The sequence below is a fragment of the Bacillus rossius genome, chromosome 1, assembly GCF_032445375.1.
Source record: "Bacillus rossius redtenbacheri isolate Brsri chromosome 1, Brsri_v3, whole genome shotgun sequence".
Taxonomy (NCBI): Eukaryota; Metazoa; Arthropoda; class Insecta; order Phasmatodea; family Bacillidae; genus Bacillus; species Bacillus rossius.
In genome coordinates, this window is record NC_086330.1 from 157,968,782 (window position 1) to 157,995,414 (window position 26,633).

General features: G+C 41.2%; 1 protein-coding gene across 1 annotated transcript in view; it reads left to right on the forward strand.

Moving 5' to 3' along the window:
• LOC134538369 (uncharacterized) overlaps positions 1 to 26,633 on the forward strand; it is a 408,182-nt gene that overhangs the window by 220,100 nt on the left and 161,449 nt on the right. Inside the window, exon 3 of the mRNA XM_063379678.1 lies at positions 6,862 to 8,165. Within this exon, the coding sequence (XP_063235748.1) occupies positions 6,862 to 8,165 (1,304 nt within the window). The remainder of the gene's footprint in view (positions 1 to 6,861; positions 8,166 to 26,633) is intronic.

Here is a 26,633-nt window from a genome sequence, read left to right on the forward strand (position 1 = left end):
AAGTTCATAAAATGTTACAGAAGTTTATAGATGATTTTAAAATATTTCCAGAAGAAATATGTACTTCTAACTCTTTTTACGCCAGTAGACTTTGCCGAAAGGGAATTTTTTCTTTTATTTTCTAAACCCCCATTTTTTCAAAACCTTGCAGCAATGATTCATCTCATCAAGAATTGTTTCGGACAAAAGTTTTAGATAAAAATAATATTATTAATAAAACATTTTTATGACTACGATTTAGTGTCTACGAAAGGAGTTTTGATTATTTTTGTTCTTTAAACCTTTATTTTCACCCTTTGCAGTAATGTTTGGTCGTATCAAAAACTTTTTCAGACAAAAGCTTTTTGTATTACTCCTACGAGTACGGCCAGACAGATGTGATATTTTCCATATTATGGGAGTTAAGAGAATTTTCTGTTTTTTACAAAAAAACTTTCCCCATTTCTATCCCTTTGGTCGGTAGTTGCCCATTAACGAACTTGCCTGAGATTTTCCACTATTATATTTTATGTGTCATTTTGGAAGTGATTTGTGAAAATTTGCTACAGTTATCGTGTCCACTAAATTGAGATATATATGTATAAACTTTTTAAGTAAACGGTGGTTTTGGGGCCCATGGATCATGAAACGAAAAAAACAATGTAAGCATTTTACGGAAGTCGCACCATGGCAACGGCTACAATAGGTAGTATTTCTCTGAAATCTACCTTAAAAAAAAGCGTAAAAACCGTAAATGACTTTTTTGCTGTGCGAACTGATTTGTTGTGCGTCTTACATTTATTCTCAATTACATTGAGTCTCGTGATAACTGCTATGCAACATACAAAAATTGCTGTTAAGGAGAAAGAAATCAGGAGTTATCAAAATTCTCATTTAATAATTGAAATAGTTTATTATAAACAAACAAATTCAGCAGAGTACAAGCTCTTACTAAACACATTAATTGACTTGAGGCAATGTTAAACGAAACTTTAATGCCAAAATTCCAACGAAATTATGTTTTCATTTTATAGCAAATGTCTCTCACTGTTGACATTTAGCCAAAACTATTTACAAAGCCTAAGATAATTACTAAACATATCTTATTTCAAAATATTAGAAACTGTAAACTTATCTGGTCGCTACAAAAAAAACTTTACGTTAGTTTGTTTTACAGAGACAGAACATAACCATCGTCATCTATTCACATAAGCGATATGTCTTTATACATTTATGTACAAATCTCAAGTGCTGAACCCGTAACATGATACCTAAGACCGACAAACGTGAGCATCAGCCAGCAATGAAAACTCGTTTTCACACGACCTTAACCAGAGTGTGCTTACAACTGTCTCTTACAAAAGTTAATGCACACTAGTAATAACGAGGCCTCGCAAAATAACATTATATACTCGAGTATCAAGGTACCACATTAACTTAACAAAGGGCATTTAAAGGGTCTCTCATAAACAGACGTGTTTGCATACTGTCACGTATCAGTCATAGGAATTTGTATGCTAAACTACAAGCCCGCTCCGAGAACGAGCATTTGTTTGAAATTACTGGCTCGGACATGAACTAGCATTAAGAGCAGAAATCGAGCTAGCCCCAACCTTACTTAGACGGCTTAGCTGTTTCAACATAAGAGAATCGTTCTTACAAATATTTTTATTTTACAAGAAAAAAGTGATCGACAGCAAGTGCCCACATTGTGTAACGTGGAGTTCGCGCCCGTGCTTAAGCCATATTAAATTAAGGCTGATTCGAACGCAAACAGAAAGCCTATCTCTCTCGAATGCTCTTCGTCGAACTACACCTGCCTCGTATTAAATGATATAAAATTAAAATTTACCAATAGTAAAGTACTCATTTCCACTCAAGCATGGTTCAAGACCAAATTGCCTGGAAGAGCGCAGTCCCAGTGGGGAATTTCCACAGACGGTCACGTTTAGAAGACGCAAACATAATTTATCAGCGCGGTGCCAAAACATGAAATTACCTAACTTTGCAGGTAAAAGATCGCCTAACACTTAGCGGAGCACGCCACTCTCGTGTATGACTCATGTCAGACCCGATGCCCAAGCACGTGGTATTCCTACAAGCGACCGACGCAGAAGAAGGATTGGGAACTTGCTGTCGCCCCTGAGCAGAACTATCACACCACCGCGCATGCGCCGGAGGGGAACTGAGGCTACTCCTAGGAGCTCGCAGCAAATGGAGTCGTCAAGGGGAAGGGAGCACGTCTCGGTCAGGGCGAACACTCTGCAATATGGCGCGCTGTTCAGATCCCGACGTCTTCTGCGCTAGCTGCCGGTGCCAACATTTCACTGCGTATTGGAGTCCTGAAATTTTCCCGAGTTTATGAACATCAGCACGCACTTCCGCGTTTAGGGAAGGAGGTGTCATGCCGGGGAGAGTGTGGAGCTCAGACGTGTTTATTATGGCGGCTTTTCTCCGATGAGAAACTATTTCGGGGACAGAGCGCCGGAGCCCCGCTGCCTCGTCGGTATGCACTCGCTTCCAGAAATAAAATAACGATCACTCGTGGTCCGCCGTGTCGGGAAATAACTCGCAGCTTCTCCGCCCCGAGATCTCTTTCACCGAGAATCACTTGCGTGCTGCTGCGTAGTGAACAAAGTTCAGCACTGACGCTGATTCTGTGCAGCGCGGTACCAAATCTAACACCACGCCCCTGTGTAAGCCCTATTTTATAATGTGTTGCCTGGTATTTTGTTGGCGCTTGAGCCAAGTTAATACGTGAGTGGCGCGGGTTCTTTTGGGAAACAAATCATAATGTTAGCTGATACGATGTAAGATGAACGGCTACCGAAGCGTATTAATAAAAACTACTTTTGTAAATAACTTTGAAGGTATAGAGCCTCTTCATACAAGAAATTAAGTATTTTGCTTGTTTTAGCTGCAGTGTGTTCTAATTTATGTAGGGCATACTGACATTAGGGGCGAAGTGTGTTATTTTTAGCCTTCTCCAAATATATTTTTGAAAGTAACTCACAAATTAAAATATTTTGTGGTAAGGACGTGATGATTTGGCTTGTAAAGCCTAAAAAATTGTCTTGAAACAAGCACTGTAAGGTGTTAAGTAACTGTGTGGAGTCAATTTCGGGAATTTGGAGGAGGAAGGGATGGGGTTGACAGTTCTTTGTCTTCCATCTTGTTTTACACTCCGAGAGGGACAAAAATAGGTTTAAACCGAGCGAACACAAAAACTGTGTTGAGAGAGACACGTTTATTCAAACTTAATTGGAACACATCAATTTCACGATGTGTTTAAAGCAACACATGTTCTCTTGTTTGCATGTACACTCTTCATCTTAGCACTAGGTTTCGTTCCCGTATCATAAAGAGTAACAAGGAGAGAAAATACACCATTACCAATCAGCATAACTTGGAGATACAAAACTTTGACATGAATTCTTAATACTTTACTGGAGCCACTTGCAAATATTATTTATTATAGTACGCTCCACACATACAACAGGCTTTATTTGCTTTAGGAGCAAAAATCCACTAAACACAATATCACGATATTATACTGGCAACTTTACTTATTCAAATAACTCAGTCTTTACCATTCGTGATACCATAAAATATTATTATTAAATAAACAAGAGACACACAAACACGTTATTCTAATCTTATTCCTAGTGTCTTGTTATTTAAAATAAATATTAATCAAAAATATGCGCGTACAAACTACAGCGACGAATAATCCCCCTCTGAATGTAGGGACCTATCAGGGTGGTCACTCGCCCTAAAATTTGATAGGATGACGCCCAGTTCTGGGGCTCGCGGCGAGTGGTTTTCCGCCGTCCACTCGCCGGCCGAGTAGCTCTCTCCAACCCCTGCTGTACTCTACCCGGACTTCGCTGAAACTGACGGCTGATAGGAACTCCACAATAAAGCCCCTGGGACGACTCGACGAAACACTGGCTTCGATTCGCCTTTCGCGACTCGTCAGTAAATGTTCCTTGACTCCACGTGGTACACTCGTTCAGAAGTCGTTTCACTTCGATGTCATATCATACGTAAACTGGTCCAGTGACACAAGGGTGACATAAGTCATTCATTCTGACCAGCTCACACAACTTGTCGATAATTGTTCTCAGTCGCTGTTTCTTAATACTGCCTTAGACCAGCCTGGTCACTGCCACCTTCTTGATACATGCGCCCTCCTTGCACCAACTGCCTCGGGTTACTCGCTTCCTCTTCACTCGCCCAGAGAGTAAAATTGGTTACATCGCCGGCGAGTCTTTTCTGATACTAAGTGGTACTCTAACCACTCAACAGTACCCAAATCGGACGTGCGAGTTTTCACAAAATACTCGCTCGGCGAGTTTCAACTTGTAGGCGAGTGGCGTATACCAGGCTTCGGGCTAGTTACCTTCCTTCACTGCTGCACTGTCTCCCCGATGGCTGCGATCGGGCTAATGTTAGCTCAAAACATGTGTAGAGTACTTCTAACTCACTCGTGAGGCTGTCCAACATCTTGTTCAGGTGCAGATTCGGGCAGCATGACGGCGTGGCGTGTAGACTGGCGGCTGTTAAGGTGGCGGCATGGTGACGCATGTCCGAGGGGGCCTATTTATACCCCCTGGCTCCGACTTCTCTTTCAGAAGGCTGGCGAACGAACTCGCGCCGGAACTACTTCCGACTCACGAGACTGCTCTCTGTCACGTGACAGCTTCCTGTAACGCGGCAGCTCCCTGTCACGTGACAAGCTCCTGGTCACGTGTCACGTTGCAAGCTCCGCGGGACGTTGCCAGGATGACATGCAACCAGCGAAGCTGCGGTGTCTGGCGGGTTGTCTGTTTTCAGGGGGGTAAACATTGTACAAAATCGATAGCAGCAAATTTACACCCGCAACATTGTCATTATTATTTAAATTCCAGGTGGGATTTGGAGTAAAGTAGAAGTAAAATTGTAATTGGATTCAGAAGGAATATTACGACAAAATCAATGAAATAATGATCTTTGTATTTAGCGTTAACAGTAAAGTCTGGGACAGGAAAATTTTGCGAATCCATCTGGCAGCAGTATAAACTCAAAATACGTCTAATATTGCGATACTGTTAGAATTTGACCGGAGCAGATAGCATACTTCAGGCTGGTTGCAGTTGTAAGTGACCTGCATAATTCATGTGGTTATTTGAAGTGAGGCTTGGATGCATATCATTATACACTTACTGCATTCTTATTGGATTATAAGTAAAGACAGAAATAATTCGTGGATTTATTTCGCGTTCAGGCTAAAATTCAAATAATTATACCTTACTGCTGCCTCTGCTATTGGCTGACAACTAGTCTTGAAGTCTTTGGATCAACGAGGAATCTCGGGCTACAACTACGTTGGGATTTATCACAAGACAGCACCCGATGAGTGGGTGACATCTGCCCGAATATACGTAGGACTTTGGAGTCCATTATGAAGGTCATTGAACCAGACTAAACCACAAAAAAGGGTATTTCCCCACAGGAGGAGGATTCTCCGTAGAATGGGTGTTTCCCACTGAATGGGTATTTACAGTACATTCGGAGTCTTTTTCCCATGGAATATGATTTTTTTTAAATAATAAATTTATTTATTTCCTCTTTTTGCACTGACTACATTTCACTAATTGTTTAAAATTTAGAGGAGTATTTATCTGGGTAAAACTTATTCAGATAATTTAAATAAGATATTGATTAGTATATATTTTTTTGTTCCTTTAAATCATAAGAAACGTTAATGAGCAAACTATTGTTATTAGAGTTGAAATAACCTTTAATTAACATTTATTAAGATATTCAATTCAAAAATACATTTTTTTATTATTTTTAATAAAAACCACTTCGTTTAAACCAATGTGGTTTAAATAAGCCAACCCTGTAAGAAACCAATAACAGCATTACAAATGTAAATTGTAGAGGCAGCCAGTGGACAGTATACTCGAATTTGTGTTCCAGTGCTGGAGTTCATCCTGGTAAAATTAAATACAGCTAATTTTCAAGGTTTCTACCGCAACAGGAAAAAAAAATCTACGAGAGTACTGCGGAGTACCTGGAGGTTATTAAAGCACTAATTTTACTATTTTGTAGTTACACTGAACATAATAGGGTTGCGGCTGCCATAATATGTTTTGTGAACATGCTCATTCTACCAATAATTTTACGGCGACAAAATAATTTTGTTAGTTAAAGGAAAATGTTGCCGATTGTCACTAATATAATAGGTAATTTCTTGCACCATGGGCGTAAATCCCAGGGAATGTCAGCCTCCTCTCTCTCTCTCTCTCTCCCCCCCCCCCTCAATAAAATGGTAATTGTGAAATGAGAATGATAAGAGTTATTCCCACTTTTTTTTTTTTTTTTTGGAATCCTACAGATTTTAGCCCATGTCGTGCACCATACCAAATTATTTACAACTATACGGTACTGTGCTATACTAACAAAACAGTTTTAGTAGCCAAACAAAATTTTTTTCTCCCCATTCAGAGTTGGAGATAAGAAGTAAGGGACTGGTGTGTTTAATATTTCTTATGTTAATACTTGAAGTCAAAATGAGAAAAACTCCCCTCCTTTTTTCCTAGCTCCATAGCATATTGTTTTTTTTGTGGTTACAATGCAGTTTAACGCTAATTTAGTTAAGATTTGTGGGTATTGTGTTTGTTTAGCAATATTTACCATGATGGAATCTTTATACGATTATTCATACCTAGTGCTTTTCAAGTTGTATAAAAAATGTATATAATATTAGCCTTTATATAATTGCGATTAGTTTTGCTATCCAACTGCTAACCAGTTGACACGTACACAGAGTAAGACGAAATGAAAGTGTGGAGTGTGGTGTCAGGTTGTAGTGTGAGGGGCTCGTGTTCTCGGCAGACGGCGGCGGCCGCTGGAGCGGCTCGGAGCGCGACATCGCCGTGCCGAAGAAGCGCCGCCGCCGCTCGGCGGACGACCTGTGCGACGAGGCGGCGGCGGAGGAGGGCGGCTCGCTCACCTCGCGCTCGTCCAGCCTCATCCAGTTCGAGTGCCTGGAGCGGCACTGCGAGACGGCGTCCCTGGAGCCGCCCGCCGCCGGCAGCAGCGACGAGGAGGGCGACTCGGACGACACGCTGCGCCTGTCCTCGTGGTCGTCGCGCGCCAGCAGCTTCAGGTCGTCGGGCCGCCTGCACTCGTTCCGCAGCCTGGACGGCCTGAACCTGCTGTCGCCGCCCCCGGCCGCCGCCCCCGAGCCGCCGCCCCGCCGCTCCGCCGAGAACCTCAGCGAGGACAGCGGCTTCGGCGACCAGGAGGGGCGGCGCGCCGAGGACGACTCGGACTGCAGCAGCGGCGGCGCCAAGGAGCGCACGCCGTCCCCCGGGGAGGACGCTAAATTTAGCGTGGCGGCGGCGGGAGGGGGCGGGGAGCAGTGGCGCAGCGAGCCGCGGCTAGACGAGCCCGAGCCGCCGCGGCAGCAGCACGAGGCGACGTGCAGCGCGCCGGACCTGCTGCGCGCCGCGGACATGGCGGGCCGCGAGGTGCGCTTCAGCCCCACCGTGGACCACGTGAGCTGGCGCGACGGGCGCGAGGGCGAGGCCAGCCCGCTGCTGGTGCGGCGCGTGCAGGTGGGCGGGCCGGGGGCCGCCAGTCCGCGCGCCGACATGGACCCGCGCGGCAGCCGCGAGTCCAGCGTCGACTCCGTCGCCTCTATCGCCTCCTCCTCGTCCGGCAAGAAGGGCCTCGGGCGCTTCGGCGGCTTCTTCCAGCGCTTCTCGCTGCGGCGGCTGGGCGGCGGCCGGAAGGCGCGCGGCGACAAGAAGCGCGCCTCGTCCCCGCCGCCCCCGCCGCCCCCGGCGCGGCAGGACGCCGAGTACGAGGACGTGCGCATCATCCCCCTGCACCGCGGGGAGGGCGCGCGGGAGGAGGTGGTGGCGAGCAAGCCGCCCCTGCCCCCGCGCCGCCAGCCCTCAGTCGCCGCCGAGATGTCCGGCGCGCGGCCCGGCCTGCTGGAGACGGACCTGGACGCCGCGGGGGCGGCGCCGCCCCAGGGCAAGAAGGCCCGCTCGCTCGCCGACCTGGGGGCGGGCGCGCAGCCGCTCACACTGGCGCTGCCGCCCCCCGGGGGCCGGGACAGCGTGGCGGCCGACTCGCGCGCGCGCTCCATGGAGTTCCTGCTCGACAAGGAGAACCAGGCCGCCGTCAAGGTCAGTGCCTGTGTACAGTCATATTCTTCTACTGTGCTGTGTTTTCAGTCATAACTAGAGACCGAACAAATCCGCAGATTCATTTCGTGATAGGATGCAATTCAACTACGCATACCTCTATGCTGCTTCCCTTATCGGCACGCATATTACTGGGAAAACAATTGGCCATTGTGCAGCCCACAACCAAAGAAGTGTCGGATCATAGACGTCTCACAATTTATTTGCAGCCAATGAACAGGTGTTATTTTTCTTAAATTTTATAGGAGTGTGGAGTCTGTCCTAGAGGCAAAAAGCGAATTTTTCCAGGCCCTAGTCACAACTCTATATGTGTCAATTAAATTATTTTTAAGTTTAATTTATTATGCATTTGTACTTGCACAGGTACTATCTCAGGCCGGATCTTCTCTTTTCACCGAGAGTAATTGATAAAAGGCATGTAATATTCAGTAATTGTCCGTTCCGAATCATGTTTGTGTTCGCATACCATCACCAGTTCGATGTCCGCGCCGCAAACACCCTCTCTAAAACCCTAACCATGCGTGTTTTTTTAATTATTGTCCGTGTGACGTCTGCTGGGGGGCGACACGTGCGTTCTGCGAGCGGAAAGGGAAGCGGTTCGCGGCGGGCGGCGGCTGCCACGCATGTGCGCAGTGCGTGTTGCGCGCTGGGTCCTCGCTATGGCTGGATGAGGAGGGGTGCGGGGGAATGCGGCAGATGCGGACAGACGTAGCGTCGCCGTGGCTAGTGCTTGTAAGCCGGGGGGGGGGGGGAGGAGACGGGTCCAACAGTGACCGCGCGGCGCGGCAGCGATGCGTTAAACTCGAAAAAAAAAAAAATTCCTTCCTTCTGGTGACGGAGGCTTGCGAGACCCCGAGCCAAACTCCCGCACCTCGGCCTAGACGCCCGCGACTATCGATTGCCCCTGGGAGGTAGGCCTCTCCCCGCCTGTCTCTTCGCCCCCGACCCTCCATCGACGCACGCACAACCAGAGTCCTCGCGTGGTCGCCGGGCGACAGCGGCAATGCTCCTCCTTTACGTGACGTAATTCTCAGTGGCCCGCCACCAGCTCTGGTGCCCGTGAAGCTTTCCATCATGCGCTCACCCTTGCGTCTGTACAGCGCCTCACTCTTAGTGCGCAGTGTAGAGTTCCAGGTTCATACCGCCCAGCTTGTCCATGTTACAAATATTATTTTGTATACCATCGTTAATTATTATAAGTTTTAATATAGATATAATTCTACTTTTCATTGTCTTTCTAAGATCAGAAATATTGTCTATTGACTGTATTCTTACAGTCGTAGTTAATTGTGAAAGATAAAACAAATAATGCTAAACAAAAATTATTTCACGGGAGAAACTATTTGTAACAGCCTTTAACTGCTAATTAAAAGGCATTCAATTGAAGTATGTGCTATGCACAAACAGAGACAAAATTGTTAATATCATGTTACATAAAAAAATTGTCGAGAAAAACTGTTGAAATCAAGATGGAGTTATTCAGTTACGTCTCCTTATAAATAAAAATGGAATATTATCAGACGCTCTTGATGAACTACACAAGAAAACTTATTTCCGAAATCCTTATTAAAATTTTCCCCTTACAAAATACAATGCTTCAGATACATTTAAAAAAGTTAATTTCATTATAATTTTGTGTCTAAAACTTTTGTGTTCTTTAGCGTATACCTACATGGCAAAAGAGAACACCGAAACAGGGACAGTGCTAATAGCAGATAGCGTGCATTGGAAAGAAAGAGTAAATTTCCATTAAAATGCGCACTGCAACCTAAGAATGAAACATGCCATATCTCGCGTTTATTTTAATTTCATTTTGTTATTCGTGGCGCAGAAAGATTGTAACCTTTTAATAGAAACCTTGAAACGCAAATTATAACAATCTTAACTTCGGACCAATGCTGAGCAAGTATGTATGAGAACGCATGCAAATTTTGAAACGCGCTAGAATAAGGTTGATATATATGCCTATACTTGAATTTTATTCGGGTTTTTCACTTCAGTATTTTAGTGTTTTCTTAAGACTGCGATTTGAAATGCTACCCTGTTGGTAGGTTTATGTACTCGTCTGCTTTTTTTAGTTTCCCCTGGTTTTTTATTTGTTTTTTTTATCGGTTTGGTGAACTATTAATTATTAGGGGCCGGGAAAATTCGCGGGTTCCATGACCTCTAGGATGAACTTTATAGTTCTACGTACACTCAGTCAAGTGCCACCCTCTCATTGGCTGCTGTCTCGTGAAAGTGTCCCAACGTAGCGGCCTGTGATTCGATACAGCTACGGTTGAGTGTTTCTCACTGGCCCAGAGTCATCCAGGTGAGTTGTGAGCCAATAGCAGAGGCAGCACTAAGGTATAACTATTTGAATTTCAGGCTGTCGTGAAATGAATCCGCGAATTTTTCCTGTCTCTATTAATTATGATTTAAGATGTTGTTAAGGTTTCTTATGACATATAGTGAAATCAGCAATGGTGTAGGCCCTATGTCCAAAACAACATCTTAAATCAACCTTGTCCATTGCAAGAACTATTAAAAGAACAAAACTCTTAATTATGTCAAGCATGTATCTATTCAATGGTAATACGGTTTGCATGGATATGACGTTGATAATTTCAGTCTCTTGATAACGTGTGTAGGTTTAAGTGCGGTGTCGCGGAACGCTCGGAATTGTAAAAGTTCACTGCACTGAGCAAAGGTAGTTACTAAACTTGCGTAAATTAAATGGTAGAAAATGTTCCACAATTTCGTTTATGAATAAATGTTGCCTGTAAAATTGCAGTTGTAATTTTTTGTAGTTTATTATTTTGCCGAAATTATTTTTGAACAAGTATTTAAAACATTTTTTAAACACTTCAAAATACTGAGCTTTGTTTTTTTTAGAACAGTAAGTATATGGTACAACTGATTAATTGCGTCCATCAAAATCTGCGTGTATTTTTTTGTCGTAAGGTTTTTGGCGCCTGTTTCAAGAATCTGACCTGAATGTGGAAACCGAGAAGAAAATAAACTAGGTGGGCGAATACGCAAATAGATCTTTTGTTAAAACCATAAATGCTTTAGTTTCAGGCGAGCTTTTTGCTATTGCCTAACTACCGGTGGTTGATTAAGTTATGAATTTACCACAACCATTACATTACTTAGAGTAGAGTTTAAGCGTTATGTATAGTAAATAACATTTAAATATTTGTTTAATTGAATATGTAAATGCTCCTTGAATTTTTTTAGTTCAAACAAAAATAGCAAGTCACCCAAATTAAACTCTTGAAGTGATTACGAATGGAAATTTGGGTTACCATTTTATTAATTGTGTGCATTTTAAACTAGTAAGTTATTTTTTTATTTCATTAAACGTCTATAGAAAATTACCCTCCGTTTAGGTACCTATAGACTTAATATTTTATTATTTTTTTTTTTGCCAAGCGGAAAGCTACCAAAGTTGTTGATGGTATGTTGCGTGTGACTCCACACTAAATGAACGCTAATCACGCTTATTCAAGCCCACTGTTACAAAACTTACATTTTATTCACGGACTTACAGAAATTTATTACAAGTGCATACTGAGAAAGTATACTAATACAGAGATAAGGCATATTAAAATAATAAATTGATTCCATATCAAAGGTTTAAAACGGTTATTTGGCTCTTCTTTAAAAGAGAAAAAAACGAGGTGTGTAGCTTTTCTGCGGTTAGCGAATTAAAATGTTATTTTAGTGTAATACATAATGAATTGCGACTAGACTGACTACTTGAGGTATGTATATCCTTTATCCTACCACAACTGCAAAACTTTTCGCAGTCGTAATATTATTATTTCTTGTAAAATAATTGGTGATAACAACATGTAACAAATAATTATCAGACGTAAAGTCGTGGTCTCCAGGTACTAAAAGAAAAATAATTTTAAGGTAGAAAAACTGGTTTATCCAGTTGTCAGCTCCAACTCCAAGCCTTGGGAAGCACTTTGGATCTCGTGTATGTTTTCAACTTATATTTTTCTGATGAACATGCTGCCGAAGTGTGTCGTTCGAATTCAGACTCGTCATGTAAACTCTGCGGTGTTGACGTCAATACCAGGCAGCTAAAAAATTGTTGAGCGAAATCTGACATTGTTACCTCGACAAACGAATTCACGGCCGAAGATGGGTCCAGTATCGTTATTTTATTTATTTAATACTCGTGACACCAAAAAATTTACAACTAAAGCAACTTTTTTTTTCTCTTGGCAAATTTATTGTGTAAATAAATATCCAGTGCTTCAATTCATTGAATAGAAATTATTAAAAAATTTCATCAACTATAAAACATATTTCTTTTATAAAATGTTACTGTAGCGACGCCTTTCGCGGGTAGGTTATCTTTCGCACGCTAGCTTGCTTGTGTTGGCACCATAGAGCTGTTGGGTAGCATTAGCTTGTTTGGTGAGAAAAACCTAAGATTCACTTACATGGAATCAGACGCTCGCGTTCACATTTTTTTGTTATTTCTTTTCCTCTGTTTTATTGTAAAAGTTAGGTAAGGTTTGTTACATTAATACAATTATTTTTAAAAAATTGTTTATTTTAGGTGTTGTACTTTAGGTTCTAGCATGTCCAGGTGATCGTATCAAACATTTAAAAGTTGTTAAGGCTATCTAGGCTAGTTACATAAATAATAGGTCAAAATCGTTGTTTGAGTACAAATATCCACAAAAATTCATTCTTTATATTTTATTTCCGAGAGGGTGTGTTTTATCAAGTCTAGGTGATTGTAACTAAAATTAAAGGTTGGTTAGGTTTATCGACAATAAAAATAATCTAAAATAATACAAATGAAGGATCCTAGAACTGACGGTAGTAAAAACATTCAGTTGCTACACTTTACATTTTTTTTGTAAATGGAACAAAAATGTTAATGTAAAATTACAGATATTTGTATAATTGTACATTTACACGAAAAAAAAGTATTACTAAAAAATAGTGTCCGCAGTAATACTGAGTTCGAATTCTTACCCGGGAATTTATGTTTTGTGTTGTTACAGTACCTCCAGTAGTTAAAGTTATTTGTAAACCGTTCCCTAAATAGCTTTCCAGTATTAACTGCGCTCATTAATAGTATAATAAAACAAAATAAAGTACAATTGTTAAATATTCTATTATATTTTCCATGGTTTAAAATAATTACGTTTGAATGAAACATCAGTTAAAATATAAGAATATCTCGAAAAATTTATTTCATATATGCAAAAATAACCATAGCCATGTGTTGTACAAATTTACAATTTCTTTCTTGTAGTATTACGAACTATTTGCTGGCAACTGGTGTCCTGAGGAATCTTTTGTAAAAGTACAGGATTTTTTAATATTTGTGGTAGGCGTAGGTGAAGTAGGGGTTTCTACGTCACCTGATTACCGCACAGAAGCGCAGAGGGCCCATTTTACTTAGGTGCGAATGTGTTCCATTGGTGTGAAATGATAAATACCATACCCACAGCTGCATAAGCTTCGATGTTGATCCCAAGGTATTGGGGTAGAATTAAAAAGCCCCTCACTTTGGAGGCAATCCTAACTGTAAAACAGGGATGTTAAACGTCTAAACTACATCTCTTAAGGTAAACGTTTAAAATGTTAATAAAGTTTTCCACTTATTGCATGCATATAGGCTTAGATGGCTTGGTGAAATGACTTACGTTGGTGACCCTCCACGTAACGCAATTATATTTTGGCCATCGCCTTTTTTTTTTTTTTTAGTTCATAATTTATCTGTGGTATAAATATGTAATGATAATATTAATGATGTGCAACATCTCAGCTCTCGGTATACCTAAGGCATTTGGTAGGAGTAATTTCGTGAATGGAACGGAAGTCGCGTAGAACGGAAATGTGTAACCACGATGCTGCCATCTGAGGCGAATGGTGTGAAACAAATTTCACAAATCCAAAAGTAATTATTAACTGGTTGATGAATTTTAACAACATGGACAGTATTTTATGTAAAATTCCTTGTCGAAAATCAGGCCTAAAGCCGGGGTTTTGTATTTTTTCAACTCTTATCCGCTTTAATCGGAGTCTTTTCATTGTATAGTTTGAAACTTCGCTCTTCGATAGTCGACGTAGCTGCTCCGGCAGCGAATTCTAACGGCGGTTGCGGAAATGTAGTTGGAAACACAATTTGCGTACATTTATCACGCTCGGAATTATTTTAAAGGGTTCTACGTTAAATTTCGTGGCCGAGTTTAGCATTAAAAGTGTATATGCAACAAGCGAACACAAGTATTTGCTCGTTACCGAGGTTATATGTTACACATCTCTGGCGAGTACTGAAAGACTGGTTTGTGTTATTATGAACACGGAGTCGGTTGTGCCCGCCCCCGCTTGGAGCGCTGGACGCAGCCGCAGTAGTCTGTGGTCCACGCCGGGACTGCCGTGTGAACTGCACGTGTCCAGGCGGCTCGGGGAACGCTCTCGCCTCGTGGTGGCGAGGAAGGAGCGCGGAACCAGTCGCTGGGGAGACCGGTTTGTTGATGGCGCCGCCTTATATAGCGGCCGTCATCATCGGGCGAGATGCTAGCATGGCAGCTAATGCGTGGGTCCGCTTGCGCGCTCGTGGCTTCGGGCGAACGAAAGTATTACTCCATTTGATAAACCTGCAAAGGTTCTCAAGGCTAGGTCTCTCACGCGATGTTGGGTATTACATTTTTTTCCATTAATATTTGTTAAGTGCTATTCGTGTAAATTTATCTCTATATAATTCGTGTAGTTTATGTCTCCTCCCAAAGTTTATGAACAACTATTTACTATGTGTTATTTGAAAGCTGTGAAATGTCATAATGAACATTTACGCACTTTTTTTTTATTTTAACAGCTATTACGTATACTACCTGGTATATAATATATATATTTTATATATATATATATTATATAGTGACAACGTTTGTGACGAAAAATAAAATGTAAGAATGCTGAGACAAATTTTCACGTAAGCCGTTAAAACAAAGTTATGTCACAAATTTTAAGTAACCAACATGGAATGTAAGTCTGCACGCAAAAAAAAAAAACTAAGAACGGATTGTAAAACATTTACGGGCAAAAGTACCGAGAACCGGCAAAGTATCCTGTATGTCACAAAACAAGACCGATGGATAGACGAATCTTTTTGTAACCAGCTTGTTTTCTCTAAGTGTTAGAAATTTAATAGTGCTACATTACAAGAACTAAGAAATAAAAAGTTATAGTTTAATAATTCAAGGCAGTGGTATAGTTTAATTTTTTCTATAAGGAGTTTGTATTTATTTTAGTTAGTTAAATGCTTATACAAGTATTGAGCCCACCCAACCAGGCAAATGCTGCTCTGCGGGTTGTGTGGGAAATGGGGAGGGTACGGTCTAGCTAGGTGTGGGGAAATTTCACAGCTGGACCTCATTGATATTTTGTGAGGCCGACGACACTTCCGCCGCGTCCGCTGACGTCACTTCCTTTTGTCTACCGTGCAGTGGCGTCCCTTATCTGTTCATTCAACTCGCAGTGAATTGCAAAACATACATATACACACACATGCATTTCCCCACTCCATGCAACTTTGTTCACAGGCTATCTCGCAATTCTGGTTATTAGCTTTTTTCAAAGATTAGTGGCGTTATATTATTTTTTTCCTTGCTAACTTTCAGTGCTCTTAAACGATTAAGTAGTCTTCCAACAAGTTTAGTTACTATACAGGCGCGGATACACGAACTTGTTTATATAGTATTCTTTACATTTTTGAAAGTCGCCTAACAAAAAAGAATTTCCTGCTTAAAACATTTAATTTGACTTAATCATTCTAGTTGGTAGAAACTCGGGACAAATTTATCCCACTGCTTCTGACATTTTATTTAGTAAGTTTAGGTATCCACTCATGTGGCGTTCGAATTTTTAAGTTAAAAAGTTACGTGATTTAGTTTAGCTCTTATCCTGATACCGCAATTATAATTACAGCCACGAGTATATCACGGATTATTTCACTCCAGGCTGGACTCAACTTACCTATATATAATCATATCTTTTTTTAAGAGTGCTCATTGGTCGATAACAAGGTCACGTATTCTAGCGGGTTACACGTGGTTACTTATTCTGAATATTTTGGTAACTGGCCCAGGGTCATCAAGGGCGTGTCAAGGCCACTGTAGTTCAGTCATCAACTTGAAGCACGTGTATGCGTGCTTTAAGTCTTCTTTGCGGCCCAAAGAATCCGCGATGCACCTATAATTTTTGTTCCGTGCGTATTTTCTTGACCAGGGGCGGATACAGAAGTAGGGGGGGGGGGGGGTCCAAAGGGTCGCGTGGTCCTTCTCCCCATAAGGGTAAAATATAAGTAAATTTTGGGCTATTTTTATATTAAATATCAAGATATAATTTTGAAAATTTTTAACATTTTAGATAATAAGTCTCGCTGCCCCTATACTGTTGGGGTGGGGAGTATTCAGACTTCCGGTGCCCCTCCCAAAAGGCAGCCTACATCCACCCTAGAGCTCTGTTTCACAAAGAAACAAGTAATTCATTGTAATTGCCAAGTGATTTCCTACAAGTAAATTGCTTGTTGCTGACAATTGTACAGCTTGTTATTAATAAGCGTTGGTGCCAAATTTGTAGTTGACAATTGTTAATCTACCAAATTATTCTACAAGTCTTGAAAGGTAGGTAGACAGCTTTACAAGTAAAAAAAAACTGATTTAAAGTGAGGTTATGTAAGATTTGTAAATAAAGTACCTAGGGTACTTTTAACTGTAATACACATTAAATAAACAAGGAAAAATCAAATATGTTATTGATGTTTAGGCGAGATATAATGTGACTATATCCGTATAAAACTAACCATTTTTTTTATATTCCACCACAAACCATTACGAGAGTAGGAAGCCATGTCTTCGTATGTTGCCACTTAAATTACAATAACATGTTTGTCATTAACTTATTTCCAACCTTTTTTTTTTGTCAAAGAACTTGAAAATCATTTAAAAGTTTTGCCCTGTGATATCTATTTTTCTGTGAGAATTATAATTTTACTACAAGTTACGAGAGTTTTTTTTTTTTTTTAACTTTTAACCAAATAAATGTAAGTACTTAAAATTTACATTGATAGGCTATGTACCCTGAAAGTCACTTACACTTGTAATTGACATTTGTTACGTACACTTTTTCCAGACAAGTTCTGATATATTTGATATACTTCTGGAATTCTGATGAAACTTTTTGTGTTTAAAAGCTTATGATGGATATATATTTTATCTCACTACTATGACGGGAGCTAATTATAAATGTGAAAATTTAGATGTTTACATGTCTCGATATTTGAATGTTTGTACCAATCACACCCGAACCGTTGAACATATTTTGATGAAATTTGATATAATTAAATTTTATAATATTGTTACGATCGGGTTCGTAAAGGATAGCCCAATTAAAGATTTTACTACTACACAGTTTTATTGATTGCCAATATTTACGTCACTAACAAATAACCTTCTAAAACTGCCTAATAATTAATTACACTTAACAATGTTGCTTCCCTAGTCACTCAGTTATTACACACGGCACACCTCGCTGGGCCGCACCTCGCCGCAGCACCCCTCGTGGGTCTCCGCCGCGGGACTCCGTCGCCGCACTCCGCCGCCGTCGCACTTCCCTTTCGCCGAGATCCGCTCGACGCTTCGCTCGGAACTTCGCTCGGGACTCTCGCTACACTCGCGGCACTCTCGCTCAGACTCACTCGCCCCGGAACTCTTCCGCACCCGCGACACTATCGTCCGGACCTGATCTCTCTGCCCTGGAACCTTCGTCAAGGGACTTCGCCGCTTCGCCGCACCGGTGGCACTATCGTCCGGAAACTCCGCTGCGGGAAAACTCCCGACTCTTCACTCACTGACTCCTACCTGCCCTGGAACCTTCGTCCAAGGAATTCGCCGTTCTTCCGCACCCGCGGCACTATCACCCCGGAATCTCCGCCGCGGGAAAGCTCCCAGCTCCCAGCTGAACTCCACTCGGAGGCCGGTGTCCCGGGCTTATATATCGGCCCAGGCGCCCTTCTAGAATTCACGAGCGCGGCTGGGGTCAGTCGCGTCATTCCGCGCCGACCCGACGCGAGAAATCTCTAGACACGCTTCGGCAGCTGCCATGTGGCTCGCGGAACTCCCCAGCTGTCAGGTGTTAAGTGTCAGGTTATCGGCGCCGCGCGGGGAGCGTTGGGAAGGAGGGGGGAAAATCGGCGACCCTTGTAATCTACAGACGCGCGCGGAACGTCTCATGTTGCGGCGGCCACATGATGTCAGCCAGCTGTGCACCTGCACGTGTCGCGGCCTTGCTCACGTTCGTAACAATATAAAACTAATAGGAGGTAAGTCATAGACATACAAACAGAGAGGGGGATGTGTCATTTTTCTATGTCCACCACAGTAAGGTCTGGCAAATAAGGTCTGTCAACTTCCTATCCTTCTCCTTGGCAAGACTTGTCTGTTATGTGAAGCTCGTGGTGGCTAGAGAACTTACAGCGCTAAGAACAGTTTAGTTTTGAACTTCGTCAATAAATGGAGTTGCCTTGAATGCCTCTCTCTCTCTCTCTCTCTCTCTCTCTCTCACTCTCACACTCTCTCACTCTCTCACTCTCTCACTCTCTCTCACTCTCTCTCACTCTCACTTTCTCTCTCTCTCTCTCTCTCTCTCTCTCTCTCTCTCTCTCTCTCCCTCCCCCCCCCCCCCAAACGATACGTGGTAAAACACTTGATCGTGACAACATGTGATTATAAGTGTTTACAATTGTAGCTTGTGCAGACTGTTCCCGGCAGCGGGAGGCTGTGGCCGCGGTGCGAGCTGTCGGCCCGGCCTTCAGCCACGCAGCACACGCCGGGCCGCGACTGGCTGCCCTGCAGCCCGGCCACGCCCCCTGCGGTGGCGGTCAAGCGCTACGGCTGTTGCGCGAAGCCGGGTTCGACACGTTGCGCCACGGCCCCCCACAACAGCGCCGTCAGTCCCTAACCGTCACTCCTTCTAAGGGCCCCATTTATCATTTCCGAAACTAATTTTACATTTTCTCAACAATTTTTTATTCTTATTCGTACACACACACACACACAATTTCTGTACCTTTACAAAAGATTCCTTTGGAAACCAGTTGCCAACAAATAGCTTGTATTACTACAAGAACGATTTTGTAACTTTGTACAACACATGGCTATTGTTACTTATGCATATATGATAATACTATTTCTTACGAAAATTGGTGCATAATTGTACATTTCATTCGATTTTTTATTCAAGCATATGTTTAAAAAAAAACATGGCAAATATAATTGAATATTCAACATTTTGTCTTTATTTTGTTTTACCGTGCTTATTAATGTGCGCAGTTAATACTGGAAAGCTATTTAGGGAACGGTTTACAAATAACTTTTACCTATTAGAGGTACTGGGACAACACAAAGCTTAAATACCCGGGTAAGAATCTGAACCCAATATTACTGTGAACACTATTTTTTAGTGATACAGTTCTCTTCATGGAAACCTACACATTTACAAGTAGCTGTAATTTTCATGCATATTTCTGTCACATTCACAAAGAAAACTTGCAGTGTTGGAACTGGAAAAATTCGGGTTTCAGTGACCTCTAGGTTAGACTCCACGAGACTCTACGTATTGGGGCAAAATACACATGCTCATTGGCTACTAACTCACTACACCTGCCAAGTGGGATGCTTGTGATTGGAAACTTCTTTTGTTGAGGATTTTTCATAGGCTCAAAGTTCTTCAGGTAACTGTGGTCTCAATCACTGAAGCAGCATGAATTCTAGCCTATCGCGAAACGAATCCGCGAAATTGTCCGGTCTCTACTTATATGTTCTCTACAGGGACTAATAACTAAGATATGTGGAATGTAAGGAAGTATCGTAAATAATTATTTTTAAAATTTTTTTGTTAAAGTAAAAAAATATATTACTGAGCAATATAGGAAATCATGAACATAAATCATATTTTGAGTGTTTCTGTAAAAATACTGTGTTTTCTTAGCACTGTCAGCTGGCAACGTTTCTCCACATACATGGAAACACAATAGGCATATGCCTCAGAGTATTCATTTGTTGGAAGATTGCTGAGGCGGATTGTCAGTTGTTCATTACTGCTCTAACCAATTAAGTTCGTCATATTTCTAACGTCAGCAAGACACACTTTCCGATTGTAAAATAAAATATCTTGTTACATTCATTGTGTTGCCAGACAGAGCATTAGAATTTTGGTTTTCGAAAGATGGTTCTACAGGTGCCTTCGTATAGGCCTACTATTATTATTCGTGTATTTTTTAAAGGTTTCTTTTACTGAATTTGTTTGTGAAAAGTTTGAAATGTTTTCACGCAAAGTGAATTTTCAGATTGAATGTTAAATTATAATCAAATTCTACACAATTGTCTCAATCATGTTAACTAAAGAAAAACTTTTAAAATTTATGGCTGTTTGGTGCGTTTGTAATGACAAGAAACGTTTCATAATGTTCGTTTCTTTCAGTATGTCGCTTGGTTGAAAAATACAATATCAGAATAGTGCTGGAATCACATTAACGTGACGAAGCGATGCGAAGATGGCGATAAGACAGCTTTATTGTGAACCAGCGTGACAAAAACAAACGATTGTATATAAATTGTTTTTATTGTTGTTAAATACGCTACAAACATACGACAGCCATCAATGCTTGCAGTTATTAATTTCATTAAATATGTTTGAGAGACTAACTTGAATCATTCAAATTTAAAAATCAATTGTAAACATCACTGGATGTGAACACATTCTAAGATTTCACATATAAATTTAATTTAAAAAGACCTTAAAACTACAATAATAATAATATTTTGACCAAGCACCCGTTTAACCATTTCTGGGGACCAAATTATGACACGCATTATTGTAACGTCGCGCCCGCGACGCGATGGGAATGGAAAATATTTCTGATCGGGAATTCTGTCGCGTGCGCCATTTATGTCGCGCTGACGTCATACACGTGTTGAACGTGACTGCTCAGAAATGTTCGCGTCGCCGCCGACGCGCCGTCGTGGTTCCAGCCTGGGCCCAAACTCAATATTTTGCTGTCGCACAGCGTCCGTCCATTCGCTCCTGCTCTGTTGTGAGTCGTACAGGGAAACTCGTCGTACGGGCGCGTGTGCTGAACTAGAACGGATAGTGTTGGCGGCGGGGAGGGGGCGTTCGTACAGTAATTTGGGAGGATACGTGCTTGAATTGTGACCGCGTGGACAAGCATACGTTTTATTCCGTGTTCCCGCTCTTAGAATCGCGTAGACTTTCTAGCGATGCAGGTCCTGATTATGAGTGACTGGAAACATTCGCGGGTTCGTGGGTTCATTCACTATCCTCTGCATGCTCGATTAAACGCCACCTGTTCATTGGCTGCTGAGTTGTGAGGCGTCTCAATGGGGTAACTTGTGATTACCTACTTCTTTGATTGAGGTTCTTTAATTGGCCAAGAGTCCTCCAGATTAACGGTGAACCGACAGCTGAAGCAGCAAAAGAGGTTTGCATTATTTTAATCTTATCATTTCACGAAATGAATCCATGAATTTTTCAGATTTCTACTATTTATGTAGGAGACCTGCAAAATTCGCTGTAGTACTTGGATACAGGCTTAAATTTATACCATTATACGTTTGAATGGCATTTTAATTCTATGATGAGAATTTTCACACTCTCTTAAGGACAAGAAAGCAACCTGTAGAGACGGGTTCAGTGAGCTGAAGGTTAGAATTGATGACGCTGTTTTTCTTAAGCCTATATCATTTGTGCGCAGCTGTCTCCGAGACAGATAAATTATTGTTGAATGACGGGAGTTTTATTCTACCGTTCAGTTGTGATTGGCGTATGAAAACATGTGTGGCCCAATCGAAGTCGTTGCAAATACATACAAGTCTTCCGAGCTTAAATTGTCGGCAGATGCATCCACGAAACTCCCTGGTCCCTATCAATAAGTTAATACCACAGTTGAGAGCGTGTAATTTTCACGAAAACATTTCGAGACCAGCTGTGTGTTAATAAACCGCAGCATCGTCTTTTTTTTTTTTTTTTTTTTTTTTTTGTGAGTTTCTCTTTGGTGCACGCCCACTGTCTTCACGCGAACCACAGTCACTCAGTGTGGAGAAAGATGGCCGCCAATTACTAGAAAGAAACTGCTGCCACGGGAATAACTTTTTGCAATCTAACAAGCGTTGTGTTTTTTTTTCTCGCAAAGAATACTTGCCCCTGGCAATAATTCATATGACCCAGCCTTGTGCAATACGGACAGTAGTTAAAATGTGGCAGATGCCAATGCACGAACAAAATATATTGACTTGTTTTGTGTACAGGTGTGTGGAATATAGCTAGGTACCAGTATACGGTTCGACTTTTGCCTGTATTTACTGATTTATGTTTTCTTCTGCGTGGTATTTTCAGTTTAATGACTAGAGAGCCGGACATTTCACGGATTCATATGGCTTCAGGGTAAAATTCAAAGTCACAGGTATGCTCAACCCATGTCCCCCCCCCCCCCTCCCCCAATTGGCCGATTTATTAGCGAGAACATTTTTATACTTGTTAATTGGCACTGCCTGATTCGCTTATATCTCGCCTAGTTGGGCTTCGTTGGCTCACGGTCGTAGAGGGGCGTATCCAAATAACTGCTGTCCAATCATAACACAATGTGGGATTGCGAAGGTTTGCATTCTAACTTGCGGTTTAATGAATGCGCAAAATTCCCGTTTCGTTGTTAATGGACAACTTAAGATAATTTTAAAAGGAGTTTTTGAGTTACTTTTACTCTTAATACACAGGGATGGTTATTTATCGCGGGAAACAGTACGTTAGACGTCAACACGCTTTGCTCGCGTCTGCAAAACCTACCACCCTTCTGTCTCTCTCCACCGAAAAGATGCTTGGATGGCGCTTAGATGGTCCAATGTTCGTGGAACGTCCGTGATTCGTTTTTTAAAAAAACGTCCCGACTAAAGTATTTATTCTTAATAAAATAGCAGGAATACGTTGACCTTCTTGACACAAAATGTATGGCCAAAAGTCACGAAGGGGTTATAACTGTGAATAACTTTTTATTTATCATTGTTTTAATCAGACTTAAAGACCAAGGATGAGAGATTGTTTACATTTATGTGTGGGATACAATTCTTGATAATAAATGGAATCTATTGATAAGAAAGTTATTCATAGTTATAACCCCTTAACATTTTGCCCATTCGGTATATTATAATGCAGCAAAGTTTACAGATAAGACCATTATTTTTGATTCATTAGGTTTCATAGTGATTTATTTTGAATGATAGAATGACAAAAAAGACGACACTAAAATAGTGAAGTATCATGTGCAGAAATCAAGCACACAAACACGCATAGGCCGGAATCAAAACTGTTGAAACTATACGTCAGGTAATACGGTTGTGTGTGTGTGGAAATACGGGTTTTATATTCTCCTTAAACTTGACAGTTTTCACTGCATTTAAGCTTGGAAACAGTTGTATTTCGCGGGAGAAAAATTGACTATTCTTTAGACTTCGAAACACTGTGTACATTAGTAAAAATAATTTTTTCTTCATTGGTTAAGAGAAACTCAATTCCCACTTCACCACGCCCGTAAAATGCATTGGTTTATGTAACTGGGTGTCGATGAATCGTTTGAAATGAATTCGCAATGATGATATCAATCATACCAACCGAAGTAACAAAAGGAGCTACGATTTTTTTTATAAATATCTTGACACGAAACCATTTCGCGTGGTATAACCGTCTCATAAAGAAACCAGATGACACCATCTTGATTTCATATGTTTTTTGCTATTAAAGTTTCGTATTTCAACTTTTTATTTTTAAATTTTCCTGTGTTAAGACAAATCGACAAACAAAGTTTCATAAAAAGTAAAAAAAAAAAAAATGTCGAAATTTTTAGAAATGTAGTAAGTTATTCTTCAAAATGAATAATGTCTAGCATTCCCGCCAGTAGTATATAATAGTTCCTCCTGAAACAGGCTTCAGGCTGTGGAGCTGTGTGTCCTTTCCGCCATCTTGGATTTTGACGTCACGGCGGCCATTTTTGACTCAAAATTTCTCAAAATTCCTCAAAATTGACTCAAAATGACTCAAAAATTCACGTTTTAAGAAAAAATTTCCCGTTTTCGAGGGAAAAAGTCCCGATCCGAGGGAAAATTTCCCATTTTATTCCTCAAAAATCCCAGCGGCTGAAAATTCCTAAAACTGGCTTAAGCATCCTTAACTCAAGCCGGCGTTAAGCCATTAATAGGATTATGACGTCGCCGTTGCAATTTCCGTTACGCCCGCCATCTTGAAAATCCGCAATTTTTATGTTAGAAAATCGGGAAAATTTTTAAAAATCATTAAAAAAAATAAATAATCGAATTAAATAAAAATCTTAAAAACCACTGTTGCAGTTATTGTTACGGTCGCCATCTTGGATTATATAAATGTTGCATATTTTGTTACACACGCAATCTTGGTTGAATACCATGTCATTCTTACAATTTATGTTACGACCACCATATTGGATCCTATTAATGCTGCAATTATCGTTATGGTCGCCATCTTGAAATTTAGACGCCATCTTGGAAATCAGTATTTTTTATGTTAGAAAATCGGGAAAAATTTATAAATTCATCAAAAAATTAACTTAATAGAATTTTGATCGATTATATCGATTCCCGTCCTTGGTTCGAAACCGGTGAGGGCAAAAAAATAAAAAAAACATCAGATCCTTCCTCCACAGAAGCCACCTACAGACTGACCTACCATCACCAATAACAAGGTATTTACCATCAGCTGGTATGACGTCATGTCAGCCATCTTGTCTTTGTCCGCTGGAGGCTAGCATCTTGTTTTCGTCTGCTAGAGTGTGCTGGTGACATGTTAGTATAATGTTCTGTTCTCCATATCTTTATCCTCTACTGTTGGCATTAAACTTTGACCTTGAACTTGGACCTTGAACCTTGACCTTTGACCTTGAACTTTGACCTTGACCTTGAACTTTGACTTTGAACTTTAACCTTTACCTTGAACTTTGACCTTGAACTTAGACCTTGACCTTGATCTTTGACCTTGACCTTTGACTTTGACACCCATCATGGATTCGTAATTTTATGTTCAGTACATGCTACCAGGAGCTACCACATGCTAGTGGTCATTACCAACATCTTGTTTTCGTCTGCTGGAGGTCACCATATTGTGTGTACTCGTCTTACCATCATGATAGTTTTATTCTAGCCTGTTTCAGTGCAGTAAACATTTATTATTACTGAGGTGCCCGTCATCTTGAAATTTGGCCGCCATCTTTAAATCATGTAATTATTTAGCTAGAAATGTGGGAAAAATTCCAAAATTCATCAAAAAAAAAATCACTCATTAATTTACATAATGAATCGATGGATCCCTGTCCACGGTTCGATTCTTAACCAGTGACAGTTGTAACTAATTATGAAATAAATTTTAGATTCTGATTTCCATTACCTTTCGCGGAGATTATTAATCATTCACTCTACGAAAAACAACTCAAGTCAATATACCTGACCAACGAATTAATACAATGCCGATTATCCTATTATGAAAGTCTAATTTTTCAATAATCTGAATAACCTATAAGCTGTTCATGTACAAAGCCACACATATAGATCAATTGCCTTCAGTCCATGAGACCGAGTCATGTCATTATCAGACGTATAGGCTAGTCATTTCAAGACCGCATGACCTTCGTCGTTAGCTAATTATATTCAATTAATCCATCGTGACATTTTTATACATTCTAAAGGACCAAGTAACCTTGAAAAATATTTTAGTAACACCAAGAGGTTTTAAACCTGTAAATATTCAATCACTACATTTTGTACTACGCGCAATCAACAAAAAGGAAACACCAACAACGAAAAGACAGCACCGACAACGAAAAGGCAGCACATTTGGAAGCACCGCCAACGAAAAGGAAGCACATTTGGAAGCACCGACAAAGAAAAGGCAGCACCGACAACGAAAAGGAAGCACATTTGGAAGCACCGACATCGAAAAGGCAGCACCGGCATCGAAAAGGAAGCACATTTGGAAGCACCGACAACGAAAAGGCAGCACCGCCAACGAAAAAGCAGCTCATTTGGAAGCACCGACAACTATAAGGCAGAACCGCCAACGAAAAAGCAGCACATTTGGAAGCACCGACAACGAAAAGGCAGCACCGCCAACGAAAAGGAAGCACATTTGGAAGCACCGACAACGAAAAAGCAGCTCATTTGGAAGCACCGACAACTATAAGGCAGCACCGCCAACGAAAAAGCAGCACATTTGGAAGCACCGACAACTAAAAGGCAGCACCGCCAACGAAAAGGCAGCACATTTGGAAGCACCGCCAACGAAAAGACAGCACATTTGGAAGCACCGACAACGAAAAGGCAGCACCATCGACGAAAAGGA